The sequence below is a fragment of the Mustelus asterias genome, chromosome 6, assembly GCF_964213995.1.
Source record: "Mustelus asterias chromosome 6, sMusAst1.hap1.1, whole genome shotgun sequence".
Classification (NCBI taxonomy): Eukaryota; Metazoa; Chordata; class Chondrichthyes; order Carcharhiniformes; family Triakidae; genus Mustelus; species Mustelus asterias.
Window position 1 is genome coordinate 108,271,637 of NC_135806.1, and position 27,601 is coordinate 108,299,237.

Sequence of the window (27,601 nt, forward strand, 5' to 3'; positions counted from 1 at the left end):
AGGCAGCTAGATATAGCACTTGGAGAAAATGGGATTAAAGGTTATGGGGAAAAAGCAGGATTAGGTTATTGAGTTGGATGATCAGCCATGATAATGAATGGTGGAGCTGGCTCGAAGGGCCAAATAGCCTCCCCCTGCTCCTATCTTCTATGTTACTATGTTTGCTATGTTTCAATCAGTTGTAGCATTCATTCATGTGAAGTTTGAGTGGACTATCATCACGAAAAGGATAATTAAAGTTCTGAACTCTCTTATTTAACCGGTAGTTGCTGCTGGATCAGTTGTTAATTTGGAAGCAGTTTAGGGAAGGTTACCATACTAATAGCTGGAGTGGGTGGGTTGTCTTATGAGGAAAGGTTAGACAGGCTAGGCTTGTATCCGCTGGAGTTTAGCAGAGTAAGAGGCAACTTGATTGAAGGATATAAGATCCTGAGGGTTCTCCACAGAGTGGATGTGGAGATGATGTTTCCTCATGCGGGGACTCGAGAACTACAGGTCACTGTTCCAAAATAAGGGATCACCCATTTACATGGAGATGAGATGAATTTTTTCTGAGAGTCAAAGTTTTTGGAACTCTCCACCTGAAAAGGTTGTGGAAGCAGAATCTTAGAATATTTTTAAGACAGAGGTGGATAGCTTCTTGGTAAGCAAGGACTGAAAGGTTAATGAGGGGCACAGATCAGCTAGATAGTCAATATATTTTCCCAAAGGTAGCGAGTCTAAAACTAGAGGGCATATGTTTAAGGTGAGAGGGGGGAGATACAAAAGTGTCCAGGGGGGCAATTTTTTCACACAGAGGGTGGTGAGTGTCTGGAACAAGCTGCCAGAGGTAGTAGTAGAGGCGGGTACAATTTTGTCTTTTAAAAAGCGTTTAGACAGTTACATGGGTAAGATGGGTATAGAGGGATATGGGCCAAATGCGGGCAATTGGGACTAGCTTAAGGGTTTAAAAAAAAGGCAGCATGGACAAGTTGGGCCGAAGAACCTGTTTCCATGCTGTAAACCTCTATGACTCTATTGGGGGTTGTCATGATGTAGGTTTGAGGATACTGTCACAGCAGCCATGATCCTATTAAATAGAGGAGCAGGCTTGATGGGCCGAATGGCCCCCACCTGCTCCTTGCTCATATGTTTAATTGGAGATTGATAAAGGTATTCAGGGATGTGGGGTTAAGTCACACATGAGCTATGATCTCACTGACTGATGAACCATGCTTCATGGGGTAAATGGCCTACCTCTTAAATTATAATGGAGATGTTTGAGTTTAATCAACCCAAAGATCCTGAGGACAATGCATGGTCCCTTTTATCACAAGCCAAATAACTCTCAGTTTCCAAATGGTGAAGTTGATAGCAGCTTATAAACAAGGAACCATTCCTCAGGTTGACCAGAAGAAATGAGACTGAAAGCTGCCATTTTGCTTTGTGTTTAACCCATTTGAGAAATTGATAGTGGCTTATAAAGGAGGAAACATAATTAATTATGAAAGGTCTGTTTTATGATTCTATTCTTTATCTCTTACTTTCAGCGATGGTTATTTTATAGTGCTTCTCCCCCTCGCAATCTGATGAATATTTGTACCATGATGACAGCTTGGTTGTGCAGGCACAAGGTCTCCAGCAGGGGTCGTGCTAGGCACATCCTCCCTGTTCCTGAAGCCAATAATTTAACACTAGCTGTCTGGAGCTTTTGCCATTGAATAAAACATGCACATTTTATTTTCAGCTGGGTATATGTTGTAATCAGATCCTGTGATTTAACTACAGAAACCCCTTTGTTAAAGTGCTTAAGTGATACATAGACACGGCTCCCACAGTCCAGAGAAGCCATATTGAAAAAAAATTAGCAGAACTGTCTTCAGTATGGGTCCCAAAGGTAGGTATTAAATTGAATCAGTTTTAATTTGCCAGGTCACTGCGATGCAAATTCTGTTCTTATCTCAGCGTAGACTGATGCAATAGCATTTTCACTGAACCAAACTGACTTTTTCTATAAACAAGATCTAACTAGAATTGGGCTGTCATTTGTTACATGGTGAAATATCTGCAGTTAATAATGATTAATACCTGACTCTCATTGTTCACTGGCTTTTGCCTGGCCTTTATGCTCCAACAGAAATTACAAAGCAGCGTTTGACAAGCTGGGCATTTGGTATGAGCATCGGTTAATCGATGATATGGTGGCTCAGATGTTGAAATCCTCGGGAGGTTTTGTTTGGGCGTGCAAGAACTACGACGGAGATGTTCAATCTGACATCCTGGCGCAAGGTAATTCTCATTTAAGGAGAGACAACCGATACTTGCCTTCGCTTCCGAAAGCACTTGCTGAGTAGCTGATCAGTGTACACCTTATTCAGAAAGATTTTGCCAAAATACTTCAATGTGTAACTGGCCGCTGTGTACATAAAAACATCTGCAGAAAAGTGCAATCATTTATCTTAAAATAAAGGTTTAGCGTAAATGCATTGTGAATAGTATGCTGATAAGTAGATAGCATGTGTGGTTAACTTTATAAAATGAAATGAAGGTTGAAGATACATTCTTGGTTCTAGTGACATCAATTGTTGCTGTAAATGGTCTAAATACCTTATTACTTCTGTGTGAGTTGTTTCATGCTATCTCTCTCCTTTAAAACATTTCTTAAACTCCCCTAATATCTCCTTTGTTACTCGGTGTCAGATTTTGTTTGGTACACTCTTGTAAAGTGACATGGTAAGCTTTGCTCCATAGAATCCCTACAGTGCAGAAGGAGGGCATTCGGCCCATCGAGTCTACACTGACCACAATCCCACCCAGGCCCTATTCCCCACACCCCACATATTCACCCTGCTAATCCCCATGATACTAGAGTCAATTTAGCATGGCCAATCAACCTAACCCACACATCTTTGAACTGTGGGAGGAAACTGGAGCACCCGGAGGAAACCCATGCAGACATGGGGAGAACATGCAGACTCCACACAGACAGTGACCCGAGGCTGGAGTTGAACCCGGGTCCCTGGCGCTATGAGGCAGCAGTGCTAACCACTGTGCCACCCAAAGATGTTATTTAAATGCAAGTTGTTGTTGTAAGGGCAGACTATCTGGTGTTTAACAGAAGTTCCCCCTCATAACCTCAGGGCAGTTGATGTCATATACATGGATTTTAGTAAGGCGTTTGATAAGGTCCCCCATGGTCGGCTTATGATGAAAGTGAGGAGGTGTGGGATAGAGGGAAAGTTGGCCGATTGGATAGGTAACTGGCTGTCTGACCGAAGACAGAGGGTGGTGGTCGATGGAAAATTTTCGGATTGGAGGCAGGTTGCTAGCGGTGTGCCGCAGGGATCAGTGCTTGGTCCTCTGCTCTTTGTGATTTTTATTAATGACTTAGAGGAGGGGGCTGAAGGGTGGATCAGTAAATTTACTGATGACACCAAGATTGGTGGAGTAGTGGATGAGGTGGAGGGCTGTTGTAGGCTGCAAAGAGACATAGATAGGATGCAAAGCTGGGCTGAAAAATGGCAAATGGAGTTTAACCCTGATAAATGTGAGGTGATTCGTTTTGGTTGGACAAATTTAAATGTGGATTACAGGGTCAAAGGTAGGGTTCTGAAGACTGTGGAGGAACAGAGAGATCTTGGGGTCCATATCCACAGATCTCTAAAGGTTGCCAGTCAAGTGGATAGAGCTGTGAAGAAGGCCTATAGTGTGTTAGCTTTTATTAACAGGGGGTTGGAGTTTAAGAGCCGTGGGGTTATGCTGCAACTGTACAGGACCTTGGTGAGACCACATTTGGAATATTGTGTGCAGTTCTGGTCACCTCACTATAAGAAGGATGTGGAAGCGCTGGAAAGAGTGCAGAGGAGATTTACCAGGATGCTGCCTGGTTTGGAGGGTAGGTCATATGAGGAAAGGTTGAGGGAGCTAGGGCTGTTCTCTCTGGAGCGGAGGAGGCTGAGGGGAGACTTAATAGAGGTGTATAAAATGATGAAGGGGATAGATAGAGTGAACGTTCAAAGACTATTTCCTCGGGTGGATGGAGCTATTACAAGGGGGCATAACTATAGGGTTCGTGGTGGGAGATACAGGACGGATATCAGAGGTAGGTTCTTTACGCAGAGAGTGGTTGGGGTGTGGAATGGACTGCCTGCAGTGATAGTGGAGTCAGACACTTTAGAAACATTTAAGCGGTTATTGGATAGGCACATGGAGCACACCAGGATGATAGGGAGTGGGATAGCTTGATCTTGGTTTCAGATAAAGCTCGGCACAACATCGTGGGCCGAAGGGCCTGTTCTGTGCTGTACTGTTCTATGTTCTATGTTCTATAACCCAAATTAGATTTTTGCTTTTCTGCGCAGGAGCCAAGCACTTGGTGAGAAAATGCTTCCGTGACTTATTTAGCACCATATCAACACACAAAGTCTAAAATCATTCATTCCTTTCACCTTCACCTTGTTTCTTGCAGATAAAGAAAATAATGAACTTGACACACTAATTCTCATATGATTACTTGTATTTTCAGAGTTACCTTATTTCTGTACAGCTAACGTCTATAAGGAACTGAGCTGAGCATTTTTGCCCTAGACCCTGGGTAGAATCTTCTCTCCCTGTATTGTCTGCTGTTATTTTTCCAGTTTACCTCCCTCCCATATCATATTTCAGTCGAATGGTTTGTCTCCCCCTCTATAGCCAAGAGCAACACTCACCAATCTAACCTGGCAGTGACTCCTTCTGAGTTCAACTATAAATAGAATTTGAGTTTATACAGCTGCAATAATTATGAATGGGCAATCACATGTTCAACTTTATTTAGTTCTCTGCAACACATTTGTTCCTGCAGGCAACCTGCCACCTCAATGTACCTGGTGGTCTTCCCGTATGGTGGGAGTCCGTCCTGTTGCTGGTATAATGATGGTGGGGTCGTAAGATGGCCATCAGTTGGCCTGTTAATTGAATAGTGTGGCTGCCCATTTCAGTCAGGGGCTGGTCAAGCCAGAACAGTGAGCTTCCCTTCCCACACCTTCCCGCTACCATTTTACCAGCCTGCCCACATCTTCAGTGGACGAGTAAAATCCCAGCCAATGTTTCAATCCTCCACCGCAACTTCTGACCCAAGATTTCCACTTGAAGTATTAACTTGTCGTTACATTTGTTACAGCCCCTGGCTTCTGTTATCGGTGTTTTGTGTTGTTTGGCAGCTTTCTGCATTATATTATTATTAAATTTAGTTAATGATCATATTGATTTGTACCAAATATTATTGTCCCATTTTATCAGAATTGTCCAACTTAAAGTGATCTATGATTTTGTTCTATATTTTACCCGTTAGCCTCTCTCTTCCCACAGTGTTTGATATGGCGACCCACGCTGTTCACCTCAAAGGCCTCTCATCATTTTGTTTAACTTCATGGCACTGCCCTGGCAGGATTTGATTCCTATCTGCCCAAAAACAACCATTGTATCCACAGCAATGGTCTTTAATCTCTTCTCCACTTTCTGAGATGTTGAGAGACCCACTGTGTCCTCCACTTTATCAATGTGCGGTTCCACTGTTGACAACATCCTTTGGAACAAGAGGGCTGATGGAACTTAACTGTAGCTCTCTATCATTTCTCTCAAACATTCAATTGCTCCCATGTGGTCTGACTACTTTTTTGACATCAAGTCCTGGCAGAATCACATCTTCCTCCAGCGCATCATCAGGGAAGCCAAATTCATCGCCTTCACCCTCTGCCACCAACTCCAGTCCATTGGCACTAATGCCATCTCTTTGTCTAACCACATTCTCGGGCCGAACCAGATTGTTTGCAATCGTGGCATCCTGTTTGAATGTGAAATTAACTTTAAATTACACATCTTATCCATCACCAAAACAGAAAATACTGGAAAAACTCGGCAGCTCTGGCAGCATCTGTCGAGAGAGGAACAGTTAACGTTTCGAGTCTGTGTGACTCTTCTTCAGAGCTCTTCTCTCCACAGATGCTGTCAAACCTGGTGTTTTGTATCCAGATATCCAGCACCTGCTGTATTTTGCTTTTATACATCATCAAGCTTGCTTTATATAAACCTCTGCAACATTGCCCACCTCCGCCCCTTATCTCAGTCCCTTTGCAGCTGAAACTCTTATGTATGTCGTTATAGCCACCAGACATGAAGTTTTGTCCTCTTCTTTACCCTATAAGTTACAACCTGTCTAAAACTTTGCACGTTCCTTATCAAATTCCACTTGTTGCCCTGTCATTTCTTCACATCTCAACCCCAGTGCATTCAATTTGAAAATCCTTACCCTTCATCAGTCTGAATGGCCTAACCCCAAGCTATGTCTACAATCTTCCCCAGCCTTGTAACCACTCCTAAACACACCGGCATTCTGGGTATCATTCCAACCCTTCAGAGGCAGAGTCTGTTATATTCATTCATGGGACATAGGTGTCACTGGCTGGCCTGCATTTATTGCCCATCCCTAATTGCCCTTGGAGGGCAGTTGAGAGTCAACCACATTGCTGTGGCTCTGGAGTCACATGTAGGCCAGACCAGGTAAGGGCGGCAGATTTCCTTCTCTAAAGGACATTAGTGAACCAGGTGCATTTTTCCGACAATCGACAATGGTTTCATGGTCATCAGTGGATTCTTAATTCCAGATTTTTAAAAATTGAATTCAGTTCCATCATCTGCCATGGTGGGATTCGAACCTGGGTCCCCAGAACATTAGCTGAGTTTCTGGATTAATAGTTTGGTGATGATACCACTGGGCCATCACCTCTCCCTCTTCAGTCAATTCAATTTCAATCTTGAAATGTTAAAGTTGATTCCTAAATCTCTTTACACTCCTCACTGTATCTTTCAAAGCTCATTACTTTGATTTATCTTCGCTCCCGAATCGCTTATGGCTCAGTGTCTGTTTCCATGTGCCATGAAATTTTTGTTTATATTAAAGGGCCTTCTGTAAATGCAAGTTGTTCAGATTAATGCTGCCTTCATCTTTCAATGGGTTTTAAAACCTCATGTGGCTCTCGACGTTCTCTGTAAACCTACTTGTTATTCATCTACAGGGATGAGCTCGAGGGCAAGGCCATCTCACGTGAAAGGAAGTTACTTTCATGAAGAAGAAGTGAAAATATTATAAAGATCCCTTAAACTAAAATAGTGTTACTTCTGTGCGTGTGGATACCAACAGGAAACTTAGTTCTGAGAAGCTGTTGACACCAAATGCAGTTGTTTGTGATAAGGAATTAGACCAAACTGATTATCTTCCCACTACTCACAACTGTTGCTTGTGGAGCTATGTGTGGCCTGCCTTTTCTGCTTTATTATAGGCTTACAAGTTTATGGCCTTAGCTACTATTCTCAGCAAATGGCACAAATATCTACGCAATCAAGTTTATCAGTTGGCCAAGTCAAAGCTCTTGCCATAGGTAGAAACTTAGGCTTTGAAGAGGATGTGTATGAGATTGGCAGTTAGTTACTTGTTGTCAAGCAGGCTTTCCGAACAGTTATTGAAGGGAGCGGGGGGGGGGGGGGGGGGGGGTGGTGCAGGGTGGGGAGTGGAAATTTAATTTTTAGCAGTTATAAGGACAAACAAAAGCTGTCAGAACCCAATAAATAAGTATGTTATTGTGGAAAACATGGAGATTTTTCTTTCATTCATAGTAAAGACAGTTTCGGTAATCCTAATACTAGACAGGTCAGGCAAGAGCAGGACAGAGAGCAAGGGAAGTCTAGATTAAACTGCGTTTATTTCAATGCAAGAGGCCTCACGAGCAAGGCAGATGAACTCAGGGCATGGATGTGTATATGGGACTGGGATATTATAGCTATTACTGAAACATGGCTAAGGAGCGACAGGACTGACAGCTTAATGTTCCAGGATACAGATGCTATACGAAGGAAAGAACAGGAGGTAAGAGAGGAGGGAGAGTTGTGTTTTTGATTAGAGAGAACCTCACGGCAGTACTGAGAGGGGATATTTCTGAGGGTTCGCCCACTGTGTCTATATGGGTAGAACTGAGAAATAAGAAGGGGAGGGAGCACTTTGATAGGGTTGTACTATAGGCCACCAAATAGTCAGCGGGAAATTGAGGAGCAAATCTGTAAGGAGATTACAGATAGCTCCAAGAAAAATAGGATGATAGGGGATTTTAACTTTCCCAAAATTGACTGGGACAGCCATAGTATTAGGGGCTTGGATGGAGAGAAATTTGTTGAGTGTATTCAGGAGGAATTTCTCATTCAGTATGTGGATGGCTCGACTAGAGAGGGGGCAAAACTTGACCTCCTCGTGGGAAATAAGGAAGGGCAGGTGACAGAAATGTTAGTGAGGGATCACTTTGGGACCAGTGACCCTAATTCCATTAATTTTAAGATAGCTATGGAGAATGATAGGTCTGGCCCAAAAGTTAAAATTCTAAATTGGGGCAAGGCCAATTTTGATGGTATCAGGCAGGAACTTTTAAAAGTTGATTGGGGGAGTCTGTTGGCAGGCAAAGGGACATCTAGTAAGAGGGAGGCTTTCAAAAGTGTGTTAACCAGTGTTCAGGGTAAGCACGTTCCTTTTAGAATGAAGGGCAAGGCTGGTGGAAGTAGGGAACCCTGGATGACTCGGGATATTGAGGCCCTGGTCAAGAAGAAGAAGGAGGCATATGATATGCATAGGCAGCTGGGATCAAGTGGATCCCTTAAAGAGTATAGAGGGTAAAGGAATAGAGTTAAGAGAGAAATCAGGAGGGCAAAAAGGGGACATGAGATTGCTTTGGCAGATAAAGCAAAGGAGAATCCAAAGAGATTCTACAAATATATAAAAGGGAAAAGAGTAACTAGGGAGAGAGTAGGGCCTCTTAAGGATCAACAACGTCATCAACGTGTGGAGCCACAAGAGATGGGTGAGATCCTAAATGAATATTTCTCATCAGTATTTACTGTTGAGAAAGGCATGGATGTTAGGGAACTTAGGGAAATAAATAGTGATGTCTTGAGGTGTGTACATATTACAGAGAAGGTGGTACTGGAAATCTTAAAGTGCATTAAGGTAGATAAATCCCCGGGACCTGCTGAAATGTATCCCAGGACGTTGTGGGAAGCTAGGGAGGAAATTGCGGGTTCTCTAGCAGAGATATTAGAATCATCGACAGCCACAGGTGAGGTGCCTGAAGATTAGAGGGTGACAAATGTTGTGCCTTTGTTTAAGAAGGGCTGCAGGGAAAAGCCTGGGAACTACAGGCCGGTGAGCCTAACGTCTGTGGTGGGTAAGTTGTAAGAAGGTATTCTGAGACTCAGGATCTACAGTCACGTAGAGAGGCAAGGACTAATTAGGGACAGTCAGCATGGTTTTGTGAGTGAGAAATCATGTTTCACGAATTTGAGATTTTTGAAGAGGTAACCAAGAAGGTAGATGAGGGCAGTGTAGTTGATGTTGTCTACATGGACTTTAGCAAGGCCTTTGACAAGGTACCGCATGGTAGGTTGTTGCATAAGGTTAAATCTCACAGGATCCAGGGTGAGGTAGCCAAATCGATACAAAATTGGCTTGACGACAGAACACAGAGGGTGGTTGTCGAGGGTTGTTTTTCAAACTGGAGGCCTGTGACCAGTGGTGTGCCTCAGGGATCGGTACTGGGTCCACTGTTATTTGTCATTTATATTAATGATTTGGATGGGAATTTAAGAGACATGGTTAGTAAGTTTGCAGATGACACCAAGATTGGTGGCATAATGGACAGTGAAGAAAGTTATCTCCGATTGCAACGGAATCTTGATCAATTGGGCCAGTGGGCTGACGAATGGCAGATGGAGTTTAATTTAGACAAATGCGAGGTGATGCATTTTGGTAGATTGAACCAGGGCAGGACTTACTCAGTTAATGGTAGGGCGTTGAGGAGAGTTACAGAACAAAGAGATCATGGGGTACAGGTTCATAGCTCCTTGAAAGTGGTGTCACAGGTGGACAGAGTGGTGAAGAAGGCATTCGGCATGCTTGGTTTTATTGGTCAGAACATTGAATACAGGAGTTGGGACGTCTTGTTGAAGTTGTACAAGACATTGGTAAGGCCACACTTGGAATACTGTGTACAGTTCTGGTCACCCTGCTATAGAAAGTATATTATTAAACTCGAAAGAATGCAGAAAAGATTTACTGGGATGTTACCGGGACTTGGTGGTTTGAGTTATAAGGAGAGGCTGGACAGACTGGGACTTTTTTGCCTGGAGCATAGGAGGCATAGGGATGATCTTATAGCGGTCTATAAAATAATGAGGTGCATAGATCAAGTAGTTAGTTAACATCTTTTCCCAAAGGTAGGGGAGTCTAAAACTAGAGGGCATAGGTTTAAGGTGAGAGTAGAGAGATACAAAAGGGTCCAGGGGCAATTTTTTCACACACAGGGTGGTGAGTGTCTGGAACGAGTTTCCAGAGGTAGTAGTAGGGTACGATTTTGTCTTTTAAAAAGCATTTAGACAGTTACATGGGTAAGATTGGTAAAGAGGGATATGGGCCAAATGCGGGCAATTGGGACTAGCTTAATGGTAAAAACTGGGTGGCATGGATAAGTTGGGCGAAGGGCCTGTTTCCATGCTGTAAACCTCTAGGGCTCAGAGTAGATCAACAGGTAGCAAGAGTATCTGGCCACTGTGCACCTTTGGATTAGGCATTCAGCTGGTTTGAGACCGATTCAAATCTCGCTTTGAATGGTTTTGGATGGTGCATAATGTGCCCTGTCTCAATCTGACTCACTGGTTAGTGAAGGAACGTGCAAAATGCACCCCAATTCTGCATTAATTATCTCCTGAAAGCCACAGGATGATTGATAAGGGAGGTGGAAAAGTCTGATGTGGGTCTAATATGAACTGCTCTTCTTGAGCCAGGGAATGATGGCAGGTTCCCAACCCTAATCGCACACCTATCCCGCATCCCCATGTCCATTCAAATTCCCCCTTGTGTGTGTGCAACAGCTGAAGCTTTAGTCACTCAGGAGATTCAGTCCAGGACCCAGCTTTAATAACTAGCTGACCACTGTGCAGAGAGCGTATTGCAGTAGAGAGTATTGCATTGTATTCATAACATCATAGGGCTGGACTTGCTGGGGGAAATGATGGGCACAGGGCAAAGGAGATATCCCCCTTCCTGTGTGACAGCAAGCCACACAGTGAAAGCTGTCTGCCTTGCCTCCACCTTCTCCCACCACACGTAATACAACGGCAGAGATGGAATGAGGCCCCGACCATTGATTGGCCACTTAAGGGCCTCAATAGGCCAAGGGTGAGCAGGACATCTATTTTATTTTAGGAGGCTCCCCTTCAAATATGCCAGCATAAGATCCAACCTCTCGAATCAGTAAGGTATAAAAGGAGACCATTTAGCCCATCTAGTGCATGCTAGACCCAAATAATATTAGACCAAGAAGTGCTTAATGCCGAGATTGAAGATTATGCTGCCCCACTGGTTATGAGAGGTTTTTGCTGGTGTTGAATGTGAGGCATAAAATTGGGTATGTGGCTGGTTAACCACACTGCGCCCAGCACTGCACAAGCTTGGGGGCTGGAGAGGCAGCACTGAAAACTTGCATGCTTGAGTCTGCGTCAGCTAGTTATTAAAGCTGGGTCCTGGACTGAATCTCCTGAGTGACTAAAGCTTCAGCTGTTGCACACACACAAGGGGGAATTTGAATGGGACATGGGGATGCGGGCATAGGTGTGGGATTAGGGTTGGGAACCTGCCATCATCCCGCCCACTCCCGGATTTCAGCTGGCCAGCTTCGGGGATGGGCAGGGAATTCCTACCCAGCTCTCAGGAAATGAATATGATGAACTATATAATACAAACTAAGTCCCAATTAACTGAGACTTTAACCCTTTGCTCTGGCTTTAACAGCCCGCACACAGGTTCCATTATCTCTTGGAATCCCACCATGGATTGAGAGGGTGATGGAGGGTGATTGCCTACAGATTTGGATATGTCGGGAAGGCTTCAAATACTGCAAAATGGCAGCTAGTATTGAGCCGCAGCGAAATCCTGGTGCTGACCAGTGTCTGCCTGAAATCACTACTTCGAAAGTAAAGTACAACATTTTAGAGTTACCTTCAAGTGACTTGGAGTTCACTCATGTGCGTCTCAACCTTTGTTGTCAGCCTTCACTGGCTAAAGAGCCTGGGCCTCTGAGGAGGAGGAGGAATCGGATGTTCCCATGGCTCCTGCAGCCACACACTGGGCTGCCAGAGACACACAATAGACTCATCCATGCACGCTTCACTTTGCATCTGAGCATTCAGTCGGAAACACTGTGCCCTCGTTCCCACCTCTGAAGTCCCCCTCACCGCATCTCATTCCATCAGACAACCATCACACTTGTATTCCGTCCTTCTGTGAAAGGCTGATCAGACCATTCACCTGAAGGCGACAGTCCAGGGTGAAAGTGGATTCAACAAAGTACAAGTCAGGGGAGAAGTTCACACAAAATTATCCATTCATTGAAATAAAGATCATTGTTACTCCATTACCATTGTTATAAACACCCAAGCAAATCCCCTTGTTTTTTTCTCCCACTTTCTATCACTACCCCTGTGGTTTTAGCTAAGGTGGATGCAGGTTACTCATTCCCCTGTTCTATATGGGGTGTAGTGTGAGGGGTTTTGGCTAGCTTTAAATTGCAGATTGTTAATTGACTTCAGTTTCCACCAGCTGCCATGTGGTATTTGAACTCATGTCCCCAGAACATTGGCCTGAGCCTCTGGATTACCGGTCAGGTGACATTACCCAACACCACCTTCTCCCCATCATGGTTTCCTGGGAAGTGACTGAGAACCAGTGGGCGGTGGTGGTGGGGGGAGGGAGCTAGGGGAGGGACAACCTACCCTATGTTCCATTGGGCATCTTTTTGATTCCTTCCTCGCCCCCCCCCCCCCCCCCCCCCCCCACACAAAACATCCTGCAGCCATTCAGAGCCCTGACAGGATCCCTTTAATAAAGAGCCTTCATTCCACCAGACCTGTCTGATAGGCCTGGAAACCTGTAACTCAATGAAACAGCCACAGAAAGCTTACTCCTGCAGCAGTGAGGCTCTAGACCTGCTATAGGTCCCACTTTTTGACCGGTCACTAACAGGTTAAAATTCCAGCCATAGTATTGCCGGAATTCTACCGCCCCGCCCGCCATGGAATCAGAGCGGGGGAGGAGCGGACAATGGACATGTTCGTTGACCTCGGGTGGGATTTTCTGGTCTCAAGCGAGGCCGTAATATCCCACCTGTAGAGTCCGCAGACCTTAAATGGGCAACACAGTGGCATAGTGGTTAGCACTGCTTCCTCACAGCGCCAGGGACCCGGGTTCAATTCTGGCCTCGGGTCACTGTCGGTGTGGAGTTTGTATGTTTTCCCCGTGTCTGTGTGGGTTTCCTCCGGATGCTGCGGTTTCCTCCCACAATCCAAAGATGTGCGGGTTAGTTTGATTGGCCATGCTAAATTAACCCTCGTGTCAGGGGGATTAACAGGGTAAATCTAAGGGGTGACGGGAATAGGGCCTGGGTGAGATTGTGGTCGGTGCAGACGCGATGGGCCTCCTTCTGCACTGTAGGGATTCTACAATTCTATGACTTAAAGGGAGATTATAGTTTGAGATGCTGATAGAAGTGTTTGGATGTGTTGAATTCTGACTTGCATTTAGTTGCAGTTTTGCGCAACACATTACCTACTGGGTAACATATCATTTTAGCACATTTTTCAGCCGTTGCTCCCTTTATTCTTGGTTCTTGCTGTCAGTTAAATAGCATCATTAAAAAGGTGGTGAGGATTTGAATTCCTTGGGCTTCCTGAGAACACTCCATAGTTTAAATACGGAGTTCACAAGGGGCTAACTAATTGCAGGTGCATGAACCACCGTCTCCAGTGCCTGAAATGGCATGTTTCCTTTCTGCAGTGGTAACATTCATTGTTGAACGTGAAAGTGCCCAAAAGTAAATTAATAGGAACAGAATGAACACAAATTCTTTGAGCTGGTAAGATGTTTTTCTGAAGCAAGTGTTTGGCTGAGTGTATGAAAATACTTGAGTTTATGTTACGTTGACAGTAATTTATTTTGAGGTTGCTTTGGGGAGAATCCCGCTCCTACTTGGCTCTGCAGACTAATACTGTGTCTCGTTTGTCACACTGACATTGTTTGTCTGCAGGTTTTGGTTCTCTTGGACTAATGACTTCAGTGCTGATTTGTCCAGATGGGAAAACAATCGAAGCTGAGGCAGCTCATGGAACCGTAACTCGCCATTTCAGAGAGCATCAGAAGGTCAGTGTGGCTGCACATGGGAGCTGGGAAATAATACAGCATGGGATGTCTTATCTATTTATCTTCCCTGACAGATAAAGCTAGACACCTGAGTTAGAGATACTGTAAAGGACAACCTGACTGTAGCATCAACACCCCATGGTGTTGGATGTTTGTTTTAACTTCTAAATTCTATTCTTTTTAAAGCACTCATAATGTAAATTGAGACTCAACGATAAGAACTCATGCTGGTTGATTTTTTTTTAACTGGAGCTAATTGTAATTAAAATTAAAAGGATTGTCAGTGAGTGGCACGGTGGCACAACGGTTAGCACTGCTACCTCACAGCGCCAGGGACCCGGGTTCAATTCCAGCCTCGGGTCACTGTCTGTGTGGAGTTTGCACATTCTCCCCCTGTCTGCGTGGATTTCCTCCGGGTGTTCCGGTTTCCTCCCACAGTCCAAAGATGTGCAGATTAGGTTGATTGGCCATGCTTAATTGCCCCTAGTGTCATGGGGATTAGCACAAACATTTGGTGCATCACGGTTTATTTCTGAATTACCACCTCTCAGCACTCCACACAGTGACCTTATGCTGTTGTTTTTTTTATCTTGTTCTACCACGATGTTGTGCCGAGCTTTATCTGAAACCAAGATCAAGCTATCACACTCCCTATCATCCTGGTGTGCTCCATGTGCCTATCCAATAACCGCTTAAATGTGCCTAAAGTGTCTGACTCCACTATCACTGCAGGCAGTCCATTCCACACCCCAACCACTCTCTGCGTAAAGAACCTACCTCTGATATCCTTCCTATATCTCCCACCACGAACCCTATAGTTATGCCCCTAATATCTTCATGCTTTCATCTATTTAGAAACCTTGGTCCCTGTATTGGAGGAAAGATGCAGTGGCATTGGAGGCAATATATGTGGGGTTACGGGAATAGAGCCTGGGTGGGATTGTGGTCGCTGCAGACTCGATGGGCTGAATAGCCTCCTTCTGCACTGTAGGGATTGTATCAACCCATATTCCTTCTAACTTCTGTTTGCTGTGAGCTGCAGATTTGTTGCACCGTACAGTTGCTTAATGTGTGGCAGCACATGTCCACATCTTAACAGGAACATCGCTTGTGAAGGGCTTGTTCCCTGTGCAGGCTAGAGGGAACCTCAATATACACTATGTCATAAGTTACTATATAAGACCATAAGACCATAAGACATAGGAGCGGAAGTAAGGCCATTCGGCCCATCGAGTCCACTCCACCATTCAATCATGGTTGATTTCAACTCCATTTACCCGCTCTCTCCCCATAGCCCTTAATTCCTCGAGAAATCAAGAATTTATCAATTTCTGTCTTGAAGACGCTCAACGTCTCGGCCTCCACAGCCCTCTGTGGCAATGAATTCCACAGACCCACCACTCTCTGGCTGAAGAAATTTCTCCTCATCTCTGTTCTAAAGTGACTCCCTTTTATTCTAAGGCTGTGCCCCCGCGTCCTAGTCTCCCCTGTTAATGGAAACAACTTCCCTACGTCCATCCTATCTAAGCCGTTCATTATCTTGTAAGTTTCTATCAGATCTCCCCTCAACCTCCTAAACTCCAATGAATATAATCCCACGATCCTCAGACGTTCATCGTATGTCAGGCCTACCATTCCTGGGATCATCCGTGTGAATCTCCGCTGGACCCGCTCCAGTGCCAGTATGTCCTTCCTGAGGTGTGGGGCCCAAAATTGCTCACAGTACTCCAAATGGGGCCTAACCAGTGCTTTATAAAGCCTCAGAAGTACATCCCTGCTTTTGTATTCCAAGCCTCTTGAGATAAATGACAACATTACATTTGCTTTCTTAATTACGGACTCAACCTGCAAGTTTACCTTTAGAGAATCCTGGACTAGGACTCCCAAGTCCCTTTGCACTTTAGCATTATGAATTTTGTCACCGTTTAGAAAATAGTCCATGCCTCTATTCTTTTTTCCAAAGTGTACGACCTCGCACTTGCCCACGTTGAATTTCATCAGCCACTTCTTGGACCACTCTCCTAAACTGTTCTGTTCTGTTGCATAATATAAAGCTCTGAGATATAGACAAAGCCATTGAAATCACTTCTGTTTGATTACTTACTTATGTTTTTGTCCTGGAAGTTCCCACTGTAAATTTCCCATCTGATGTGACACTTCTGAATTTGAGAAAGCAGGTACACCCCCCACTTCCAGAGCACTGCTGCTACTCCCAAAAGTGGCCATTTCCTGAGATTCACAGCATTTCATCACTAGATGTGTGTCAGATTGGGAGCTAAGATGAGCAGGGCTGAACTCTATCTCTACCTATTCTGCCGCTATACCATTGTCCTGCTCATTTGTACTTTGTATAGGAGACTGTAACACGTGTGTGTATAAGAAACTGTAACACGTGTGTGAAGGATAGTCCTGTCCACAGTACCTGGAATGCCAGAATGTGTTTATTATTCTCCAGAATTTTACTTAAACAGGACTTTCATATCACCTTGAACATAGTAATTTGTCTCCAGGAGTGTTGCCAAACAATATTTTAACCCAGCCACAAATTCCAATGGACATACAATGGGAACTTGTCAGCCTGTAATTTTACTCTGCTTCCAGTAGGGGTGCTACTGCACCACCATTGGCTGGTGGGTATAGTTACAGCAGGAAAAGTTTACATAGGCAGCATTCATTATCGGTGCAGATGTGGGCATTTATAGTGGAGTGTATAAAAATAAAGGTAGAATGTGTGACTGTAAAATGGGACTTGAATTATATCTGTTTTCCCTATTATAATATAATATTGTGTTATCCCTGCCTTCCAGTCATGCTTTACTTTGGTCTTGACCCTCTGTGCAGTACCACAGGTGACTGAGAAAACATGTAGGCCAATGCTTCCCAAACTTTTACTCACTTCACCCAATATGAGGTTTGAAAATTGCCAAGACCCAAGTGATCCCAGAGTGAGAGCCAGGTTAGGGTGTGTTGGGATAGTATCCATAGAATCATAGAATCCCTGCAGTACAGATGAAAGCCATTCAGCCCATCGAGTCTGCACCGACTCTCTGACAGAGCATCTTGCCCAGGTCCCATTCCCATAACCCACATATTTACCCCGCAAATCTGCCTAATACATCTTGGCTCATTAAGAGGCAACTTAGCATGGCAAATCTACCGAACCAGCACATCTTTGGACTGTGAAAGGAAACAAGCACCCAGCAGCCATTTCTGCTTTGGGGCTCGCAGCCCCAGAACATCATCGTGTGACCCCATTTGCAACCCAGAGTTTGGGAAGCCCTGATATATGTGTGAATTTGGCACAAACATTTGGTGCATCACGGTTTATTTCTGAATTACCACCTCTCAGCACTCCACACAGTGACCTTATGCTGTTGTTTTTTTTATCTTGTTCTACCACCAGGGCAGAGCCACAAGCACAAACCCCATCGCCAGTATCTTTGCCTGGACTCGAGGGCTAGAGCACAGAGCAAAACTCGATGGCAGTCAGCAACTCAAACAGTGAGTCTTTTCTGATTTTGAAAGCAATGTACTGAGAATGCCCAGAAGTTTATGGATTGACCATGACTACACAGAATATTATACTGACAAGACTCTGAGTGTTTCACGCAGTGAGCACTAATGGTTAAATCCTCAGTGTTCAACACTGAAGCAGAAAACTCCATTCAGCATTAAATTTCAAAAATGTGGATTTTATGCTTCTGGTAGTTCCAAGTGCTTGTTCCAGTTTTCTAAATGGATGAAAGTAGAACCTCTGGGGTCGGAACTTTATCATTTGGGGCTATGGTTATGGTATCTGGTCTTTCCAGGGACCCATTCTGGAAATTGCATGTAAAGTTTATTTATTTATTAGTCACAAGTTTACATTAACACTGCAATGAAGTTGCTGTGAAAATCCCCCAGTCGCCACACTCCGGCGCCTGTTTGGGTACACTGAGGGAGAATTTAGAATGGCCAATGCACCTAACCAGCATGTCTTTTGGACTGTGGGAGGAAACTGGAGCACCTGGAGGAAACCCACACAGACACAGGGAGAACGTGCAGTCTCTGCACAGACAGTGACCCAAGCTGGGAATCGAACCCATGTCCCTGGCGCTGTGAGGCAGCAGTGCTAACCACTGCCACCGTGCCGTCCCATGTATATGGACATCATGTCACTCAGCTGTGATGTATCCCCAGCTTTGTCAAACCTCCTGCTGAGTTTCACAGCTGTATCGGATGCCCACTGCAAGTGGAGCTCCTTTCTCTTCAAATATCAATATAGAACATAGAACAGTACAGCACAGAACAGGCCCTTTGGCCCACGATGTTGTGCCGAGCTTTATCTGAAACCAAGATCAAGCTATCACACTCCCTATCATCCTGGTGTGCTCCATGTGCCTATCCAATAACCGCTTAAATGTGCCTAAAGTGTCTGACTCCACTATCACTGCAGGCAGTCCATTCCACACCCCAACCACTCTCTGCGTAAAGAACCTACCTCTGATATCCTTCCTATATCTCCCACCACGAACCCTATAGTTATGCCCCTAATATCTTCATGCTTTCATCTATTTAGAAACCTTGGTCCCTGTATTGGAGGAAAGATGCAGTGGCATTGGAGGCAGTTCAGAGGAGGTTCACTAGATTGATTCCAGAGATGAGGGGTTTGTCGTATGAAGAGAGATTGAACAGTTTAAGCCCATACTCTCTGGAATTTAGAAGAATGAGGGTAGATCAAATTGAGATATTCAAGATGATAAAAGATATGGATACAATAGATGTGGAGCGGATGCTTCCACTGGTGGGGCATTCTAGGACGAGAGGTCATAGTCTTAGGATAAGGGGTAGCAAATTTAAAACAGAGTTGAGGAGAAACTACTTCTCCCAAAGGGTTGTGAATCTGTGGAATTCACCACCCCAAAGTGCGGTGGATGCTGGGACAGTGAGTAAATTTAAGGAGGAGTTAGACAGATTTTTAATTGGTAATGGGTTGAAGGGTTATGGGGGGGAAGGCAGGAAAATGGGGATGAGGAGCATATTGGGCACGATCGAATGGCGGAGTGGACTTGATGGGCCAAATGGCCTAATTCTGCTCCTATATCTTATGAACTCGCTATCAGAATACAATTTTTCTTTGTCCAATCTCAATCCTTCCTCTTTACACCGTTAAGCGCCTCCCTTCACTATTTATGGGGATTTTGTATTTCATTAAGCTGCAAGAGGTCACTTCAAACCCAGTAACAAGTTCTGTCCAAGATAGGAAGGCCTTTGCTGCAGCAGCAACCTAGAGGAAGTGTCCAGTGTGATTGCCTCACCATTCGCTCTTCCCTCTATGTAAGAAAGCACGTGGTCTGCTTCAGTATATTTTCCCGAGTCTACTGCAGGGACTGGATTTCCTATCAGAGAGCTACAGCCACAAACCCGTTTGTTCCCACTCTCTGACGTGGCACATTAAAGAATTCTGTTGTTTTTCCATTGTGATACAACTTTCTGTTATTGATATTTCTCCAAGGTTTGCTGATATCTTGGAGATGGTGTGTGTAGAAACCGTGGAGAGTGGTACCATGACAAAGGACTTGGCAGCTTGTATTCATGGGCTGCAGAAGTAAGTGAGCATGTTTTTTATATCATAAAATTGCAGTTAATCCTGAATCCACAAATCAGTTTAAAAAGCCTCTATGTAAACTAACAGCAGAGGAATCAAGAGCAAGGTATGAAACTTGGTCAGGGATTTGTTTAGAACAGGAATGAGGGAAGATCCATGAGAAGTTTATTCGTGCCCGTAAGATCGTTACTTCTAATCAGGGAATGACTATGGGTATTTTTTAATATAGATTCCAGAAGGCATTTGATAATGCCCCAGCTAAAAGACAGTTAACTGGGGTTAATGCCCAGAAAAGGCACGAGGCTGATTATAATGTTTAAATTCTATGATAAATAGAACTTAAATATTACAAGCAAGCCCGGAACGCAATCGTCTGGACTAATTTGCCTTAGCAGCCTTTCCGGTGAAGGTCTCCACTGGCGAGGATCACGTATGGTCCCCATTAACGGGGACCTGCCGTGATGGTCTTGCCGGTAGAACCGGAGATCATTGAGACCCCCCAGGAGGTTGGGGGGGGCGGGGAGGGTAGTGCCACTTGGGCAGTGCCAGCCTGGCACCCTGGCACTGTCCACCAAATACCCTGGCATATCAGCCTGGCACACTGGCAGTGTCCACTGAGAACTGGGCAGTGCCAAGGGCCAAGGGGGTTGGGTCGTAGGGGAGGCAGGTGGGGGGATGCTGCGTATTCTGCAACTGGGATTGGGGGAGTTGCAGAGTGGGCAATGTTCTACCCTCCCAATCCCAGTTGCAGAGTGCGCAGTCCCCCCGCTGCCTCCCCTTAGGCACCAACCCTTTGGCACTGCCTGGTGCCCAGTGACACTGCCAGTGTGCAACAGCACAGAACAGAGAAATATGCGCAATGGCGCCCTCTGCTGTAAGCCGCTGGCTTTTGGGCCAGTTTAGAACCTGCTCCCTCCCCCTATTGGCAGGAAACAGATCTTGCTTCATTTTTCCTTAGAGCGTGGTAAGATTCGATTTTTAACTCGCCCAAAAGATCTGCGCGATTCTCTTCCATTTTCACACTCGTTCGGCACTTAGGATTTTTTGGTAAGATTGCCCATAGTTGTTTCATATCTAGCTGGTGAGCCAAAGTTATTACAAGTAGGTACTTCAATTGTCAGGATGTGACTCATGGGGCCTTATTTTATCATTTTGATTCTAAGTGCTATGTGGACTTGAAACTGGGAGTGTTTCAGATCCGGCTTTTAGACCCATTCTCAGGCGTCCCTATAAGCACTTTGCCTGAAAAAATAGCAGCGATTCTGAATTGCGCTGCACAAGCCTTTGGGCGGGGCTTGACACATCCGAAACACTGCAGCTCCGATCGGAGCCTTCAACTATGCATGCGCAGTAAAAAAATAGAAAAACACTCCCCTGCCACTTTGCTCCCAGGCCGGATAATGCCTCCCCCGGCCCCCACAGACATTGCCCCACCCCCACAACACAACTGATCCCCTTCTATCCCACCCCCCTGCTACCCGGACCGATCGCGGCCTTCTGCCTCCCTTTCCCCCCACCAATCGCACACAGAGTGGCAGCGGACCCCTCCTTTCCCCCCACCAATCGCACGCAGAGTGGCAGCGGACCCCCCATGCGCCCCTTGCCCCCACACCAGAGAGTCATGTGACCCTCTCCCCCCTCCCTCCCCCCTCACCAGAGAGCCATCTGACCTGCCTCCCTCCCCACCTCACCAGAAACCACCCCCCCCCCCCCCCCCCCCCCCCGATCTGAGTCAGAGAGCCGCCGGAAGCTCTGACCTTACCTCTTCAGAAGCTGGAGCGTCTGAATCAGACCTTTGCGGACCATATCTGTTTTGTGCCGAATCTGGACAGGCGAATGCGGTGGTAAAGGGGGAAATGCTGGTAAGTTTGGGTGTGCAACCCGTTAAGTCAATTTAAATGCGCTATTCACCTCACGCCCGACTTTACCGAATTTTCACACCCGAAAACGGGCGCAACGTGATGGTAAAATCGGGTCAATGGTCTCCACAAAGGCCTTTGTGAGGGCCTCAAAAATTCACTCTATTCAGTAACATTTAAGTGCTGTGATAGAATGCCATAAATCTAAATTTGTTGTTGACGCACAGATTGGCAGATTCAGCAGTGCAAGTTTTCCTCACCCCATGTTTTGGCGCTACTGCGTACACCTGAGCTTGGTGTCAGGAACTGATGACAGATCTGCGGAAAAGAATGAATGGGACTGGAGCGTAATGAGAGCAATATCATTTTCAACTCTGGGAACAATGCAACAAAACCATTTTATAAAAATGAATAGATTACTTGGCAATTTAGCTTAAAAGTAAAATTTAAGACTGTGATGTTTTACAGTGCATTGGTCAGACAACAATTTAATTAATGCCATTTTGGCACTGCACTACAAACGTGGCATTAGAAAGAGTTCAGGAAAAGAAAGAACTATGAGAAAAATAAAGAATCTTGAGCCTTCTAGATAAGAAAGGGAATACATAGGGGAATATATCAAAATAGCTTAAACTCTAAAATGGTATATCGATATAGAAAACAGATTATTATCTCAACGTATACCAAGCTTCAGGATTGGGAACACAAATGGATATTGTTGAAATGTAAATTTAAATGTGCTATCAGGAAAAGCTTCTTTTGATTGTTAAACATGTGGGGTAATCTGCTAAGTACAGTAAAGCACTGGGGTTGTTTAAAGTACAATCTGATGTCATGCTGAGAGATTCAATATACCAGAGAGTTAACCTTAATTGATTTGGACGACCTCTTCCCATTTTCTTTTTGTGGGTGTACCATTGTTACAAAGTTCATGAGGACTTTGTGCCACATATTGACCTTCCTAAATATGTTACATTATGGAGAGTATTATGAGTATTGCTCTGAAACTGAAGGCTGATGGACTATATTACACTACTGTATTAATAGATGTTGGGCAGTGTGGGCATTCTCCTAACTGCAAGGTGCCGAGACTATTTACAGAAGTAACTAGCACCACTGTACCCACAGATGTGTTGACTTCCAAATCTGTAGCTCCTCCATTTCTGTACTAATTTTCTCATATCTTCTGCTGCTTACTCACTTAAGGAAAAACCTATATAATTAAATGTTTTGCATGCAGTACAGATCCATAGTTCTCTACCTTTCAAAGGTATCACACCTTGCTTCCCAAGTGGTGCGCTGCAAAACATCACATATAGGTGGGGCAAAAAATCTTAATTAGCTAATAGTTCCTATCAATAATCAATATCAGTTGTCGAAAATGTAGGCAAATGAGGAATAGCAAAAAGTAGCAATGAAGAACTGATAGTGAGCAGAGCAATGAAGAAAGTTAGTTACAAAATTTGTCTGCATCCACAGTGCCAAAGAAACCAGGCATAAATAATAAAGGAGTCTGAAACAAATAAGCAAAAATGAGGTATTTTTAAAAAACACTTAGGCTGGAATTTTACCGCCCTGCCCGCCATGGGAACTGGAGCGGGCGAGTGGTGGACCACTGTAAGGTTCGTTGATTTCGGGCGGGATTTTATGGTTTTGGAATGAACAAGGCCTTAAAATCCCACCCTTATACTGGTAAACAGTGCTCAAAAATAATGTAACACATGTAAGGTAGTGACATGCCAGAATTTTGTGTTGATTTTTCCTCTGGGGGGGGAATTACCTAAATTAGGCCCAAATGCAATGTGCCGCACCCCTTAGTTTTGATCTCTTGCTTTAAAATTGCTTGAGTTATTGATGCCGACTGCAGGGACTGGTTAGTTGCAATAGTTATGCTACAGAGCAGTAGGCACCAGTTCAAACTGGGTATGGTTGCAAAGGTCAAATTCTGTTGTTTGTGCCTGAATTGAAAAGGAACTGAATGCTCAAAAGCTGTTTCCACTAACATTCTGTCATTTCCTCCATTGCTAGTGTAAAACCAGGGCAGCACTATGTGTACACTGAAGAATTTCTCGATGCCATCAAGGAAAACTTGGACAAGAAGTTGAGTCATTGAAAAGGGCCGAGAACAATGAAGAACCTTCAGGATTCATTCCCGGATGCTTGTTAGCCGACGTTATTTTCTGATGCAGATTTAAGGCACTTAGACGTTAGTTTACTCGGGCGATTGGATTTGCTTTGATTTGAGATGAACTCTTGTTCATCGTCGCTGTTATATGTTTATTTGAACATGGGCTTTATTTTAAATTGGAAACAAATGATTATTTTCGACTGCCTGTAATCCCTTCCTTTGCGGCAGCAGTTTTGATGCAAAAACAACTCTTGGTTTCATGTGGTCTCGGGCCTGTTACCTGTAACGCAGAAGTGAGCCAATTGTAACTTCTCTTTATGCCAATAGAAACTGCTCAGTAACCATTGAAACTTTGTACTTTGCGCCTTTTAATTTAAAAAAAATGTTTTTAAAATGAAAGTTTTTTTTTGGAAACTGTGCTGCTCTATAATACCATTTTAACCCTTCTCGTTCAGATAAGCTGGAGTTACGCACTGGGATATCTGTGAAAGAGGTGTGAAAGGCTGCTCTCTAACTTGCCCACCGAGATTTAAAACGGAAGCTTTCATATTAAGATTTCTAAAATGCTGCCAATTCATTTTAAATATCATATTGACTCTTTGTGTGAGGAGATTAGAATGAAATAGACTTGCAGTAATTATGCTAAAATCTCCAGCCCCTTTGTAATGAATGATGATATCGATACTAGAGTGAAAGTTAAAATTTAACTACTAACAGGTTATTGTGGTTATAGAAAAGAATGGATGCAGGATAAAGATATCCCCCGTCAAAACACTAGGATGAGGGCTGGGTTGGGAACCTGTTGAATCTCCGGTTGGTGTGACTAGGGATCGCGACACATGTTTTAAAGGCTCAACTGCAACTGGATTGTTGAGGCTTCAGCACAGGTACAGAGAAGGATGACCTCGCCAACTAAGCGGGCATGGGGAAAGTCAGCAGCCAGAGTGTGGACCCTCTATCCTGGAGACTAAGTGCCAGGAGGATCCAGGTCCTTGGGGAGATAGGGAAGCTGAGTGGAGAGATAATTTCAGATGCCAAACCCCACACTCTGACTTTTCCAGCATTCTCCAGTGTCGATCACCTCCGAACAGCATGGGGGCGATTCTCCCAGCCCACTGTGCCGTTTCGCGGGCTTCCCGCTGGGTGCCACAGCCTCCGCGAGCCTCCCAGCCTAGTCTCCATCAGCCAATTCCATCTGAGCAGCTAATACTCACTCTCACCCTCAGCCTATTGCCCTTGCGCACCCATGATTCACAACCACCCTTGACAAATGGTGTCCTTCTCTGCTATCCATACTAGCCTCCCGAGGCATAGGTGCTCAAAGATGTTGAGAGAGAGAACTGATCCTCTGTGTGTTGGAGATGTTGCCTCCTTCCACTGGATCTTGGGGTCCATCCCCTTTGACCTGTGGAGCGACATGGGGGCCGAGGAGAAGGTGGCTGTCACTGTTGTTGCTCCCTCTGCTTCTGGTCCAGTTGTTGTTGGTGCTGTTACCCCTTTTGCTCTTCATCAGAGATGAAAAGTAAAGATATATAAACTGCTCCCATGCCGTGGCAAAGATTGGCAACAGAGAGCTACAGCTAAAGGTGAGTGAAATGCAGGACAGGTGAAGTGCCTTGCAAGAAGTTGGCAATCACCCCTTAAGCACTGAAAACACTCTCTGAGAAGGGGCCTGTGAGCAGTAACCTCTCACCTGACCATGTTTGGAGCTCTTCACTTTCGCTGATTAGAGGCTCCCCAGGTCAGGAGTATTTCTCACTATGCACTTGCCTGGGAGACGCTGGAGAGTTGCCGACAGTTCAGGAAACCCGTCTGCTGCCTGATGAAGACAGGACCCTTGGTTAAAACAGAGTTGAATGACCTATTTGAATATTTAAGTACCATACCTGACAGCTGCTTGGAAGTTCCCCACTTGTCTACAAAACCACTGGGGTGAAAACCCAAAAGATAACAGGATGATGTCTAGATTCTCTCCAGATGTCACTTTTTAAAAACTTAACCCCCCGAATGCATCCAAATCTGCCTCCCCTTGCTTGCTTGTGAAAATACCCTCCCATCAAGGTTGTTAACTTAATTACTGCTACTCTGTTCTTCATCAGTACAATCGATCCTCTAGTCATACCTATCTCTATAGATGTCAGGGCAGTTCTGCTCTCAATCAGGGAAAGTTGCTGGGTTTAACCTCCCCTACTTTACAGTGACTAATTAGTCCATTCTATGTAACAGGGATAGACTGATTTTACATTGCAGGCGAGTTTGGGATAACAGTTCCTCCCACTGACTCCAGCTATGATCAAGAACAAGGACTAAAGAAACTTTACAAAGGCTCGGCAGAAATGACAAATAGGCATATCGGGTCGGGAGAATGTGCAAACAGATTGCACCAGCTGTTGAAATAGCAGAGGGCCAAGCAGACATGGGAACTTGCATGTATTGAACAAGAAAGAGGAAGTTAAATGTAGATAAACTGAGCCAAGTGGAATTATCTCCAGTCGAGGCAGTGAGAAGATGTCAAAGTGAAGGGCTAAGGGTTAGATGCACAAAGGGCAAAAGAGAGCAATAGAAGAAACAAACCAGAATAAAATAATGAATGGATAATAATGGGAAATGACAAGGTTTGGGAATGGTGAGCAAGTAGGGAGTTAATAAGTTCTAGGGATTGTGGCATAGTAATAAAAAAACCCAGCTGACAATTCATTAGCCCAACTTAATAAGATTCTTGTTTTGTACATGTGCTGACTTTTCTCACTAATGTTGTCAATCTGAGGAACTTCACACACCATGAAAGCTGTGGAAACACCTTTTCCCCCTGTTTTTTGGCATTCTGACAATTGAGAAAATAGAAAATGATGAAAATTGAAAGGTGTGACCGAATCAAGATAATGAACCGTTTGCTCGGATTGTGTACATTATCCATATGGCTTCCTATTGATTCTTATTCCATTCGTCTTTAAAGATCAATTGTGGTAGAATCACTACTTTCTACGTTGTCAATACCACTAACTAAAGGATCTAGAGTAAACAGTTTTTGCTATTTTATTATTATTTTGAGACGGAGAATAGAATCAGGTCAGATATAAAACAGGTGACCTAGTGGAATCTATCAATTTCTTGCTGAACATTGTAGGTTTATATGAAACTAGTTCTTCACTGTGCGGCGTTTGCACATTCTCCCTGTGTCTGCGTGGGTTTCCTCCAGGTGCTCCGGTTTCCTCCCACAGTCCAAAGATGTGCAAGTTAGGTCGATTTTCCATGCTAAATTGTCCCTTAGTGTCCAAAGATGTGTAGATTAGGGGGATTAGCCATGGGAAATGCGCAGGATTATGGGGATAGCACAGAGGGGAGGACTGGGATATTCTTTTGAGATTCGGTGCTGACTCGATGGGGTAAATGTCCTCTTCCTGCACTGTATGGTTCATTAACCTCAAACCATATATCAATACAGCAATATGTAGGCATGATTTCAAGAAGAAATTAAGTATAGCTTTTGGGGCTAAAGGGAGCAAGGGATATGGGGAAAAGGGGGGAATCAGGATATTCAAATTGATGATCAGCCATGATCATAATGAGTGGTTGAGCAAGCTTGAAGACCCGAATGGCCTACACATGCTTCTAGTTTCAATGTTTCTATGTTAGACTGGTGGGCAAGCAAAAGCAGGCTATGCCTGTAACAGTATCAAGGCAGTTGCTGGCTATACAATAGCCCTGGGTGTGTTCCCCACAATAGTCATTCAGGAGAATATCTCCATCCACTCTCCCACTTGCAGAAAAACAATTGT

At 44.5% G+C, this 27,601-nt stretch overlaps 1 protein-coding gene across 2 annotated transcripts in view; it reads left to right on the forward strand.

Annotated features, from left to right (window-relative positions):
* LOC144495054 (isocitrate dehydrogenase [NADP], mitochondrial-like) overlaps positions 1-26,834 on the forward strand; it is an 82,201-nt gene extending 55,367 nt beyond the window's left edge. For both annotated transcript variants that reach the window (XM_078214889.1, XM_078214890.1), the window contains exons 7-11: positions 2,117-2,268; positions 14,136-14,248; positions 17,652-17,749; positions 19,743-19,835; positions 23,723-26,834. In XM_078214889.1, the coding sequence (XP_078071015.1) occupies positions 2,117-2,268; positions 14,136-14,248; positions 17,652-17,749; positions 19,743-19,835; positions 23,723-23,807 (541 nt within the window). In that variant the 3' untranslated portion in view covers positions 23,808-26,834. The remainder of the gene's footprint in view (positions 1-2,116; positions 2,269-14,135; positions 14,249-17,651; positions 17,750-19,742; positions 19,836-23,722) is intronic.
* Positions 26,835-27,601: the final 767 nt, after the last annotated feature.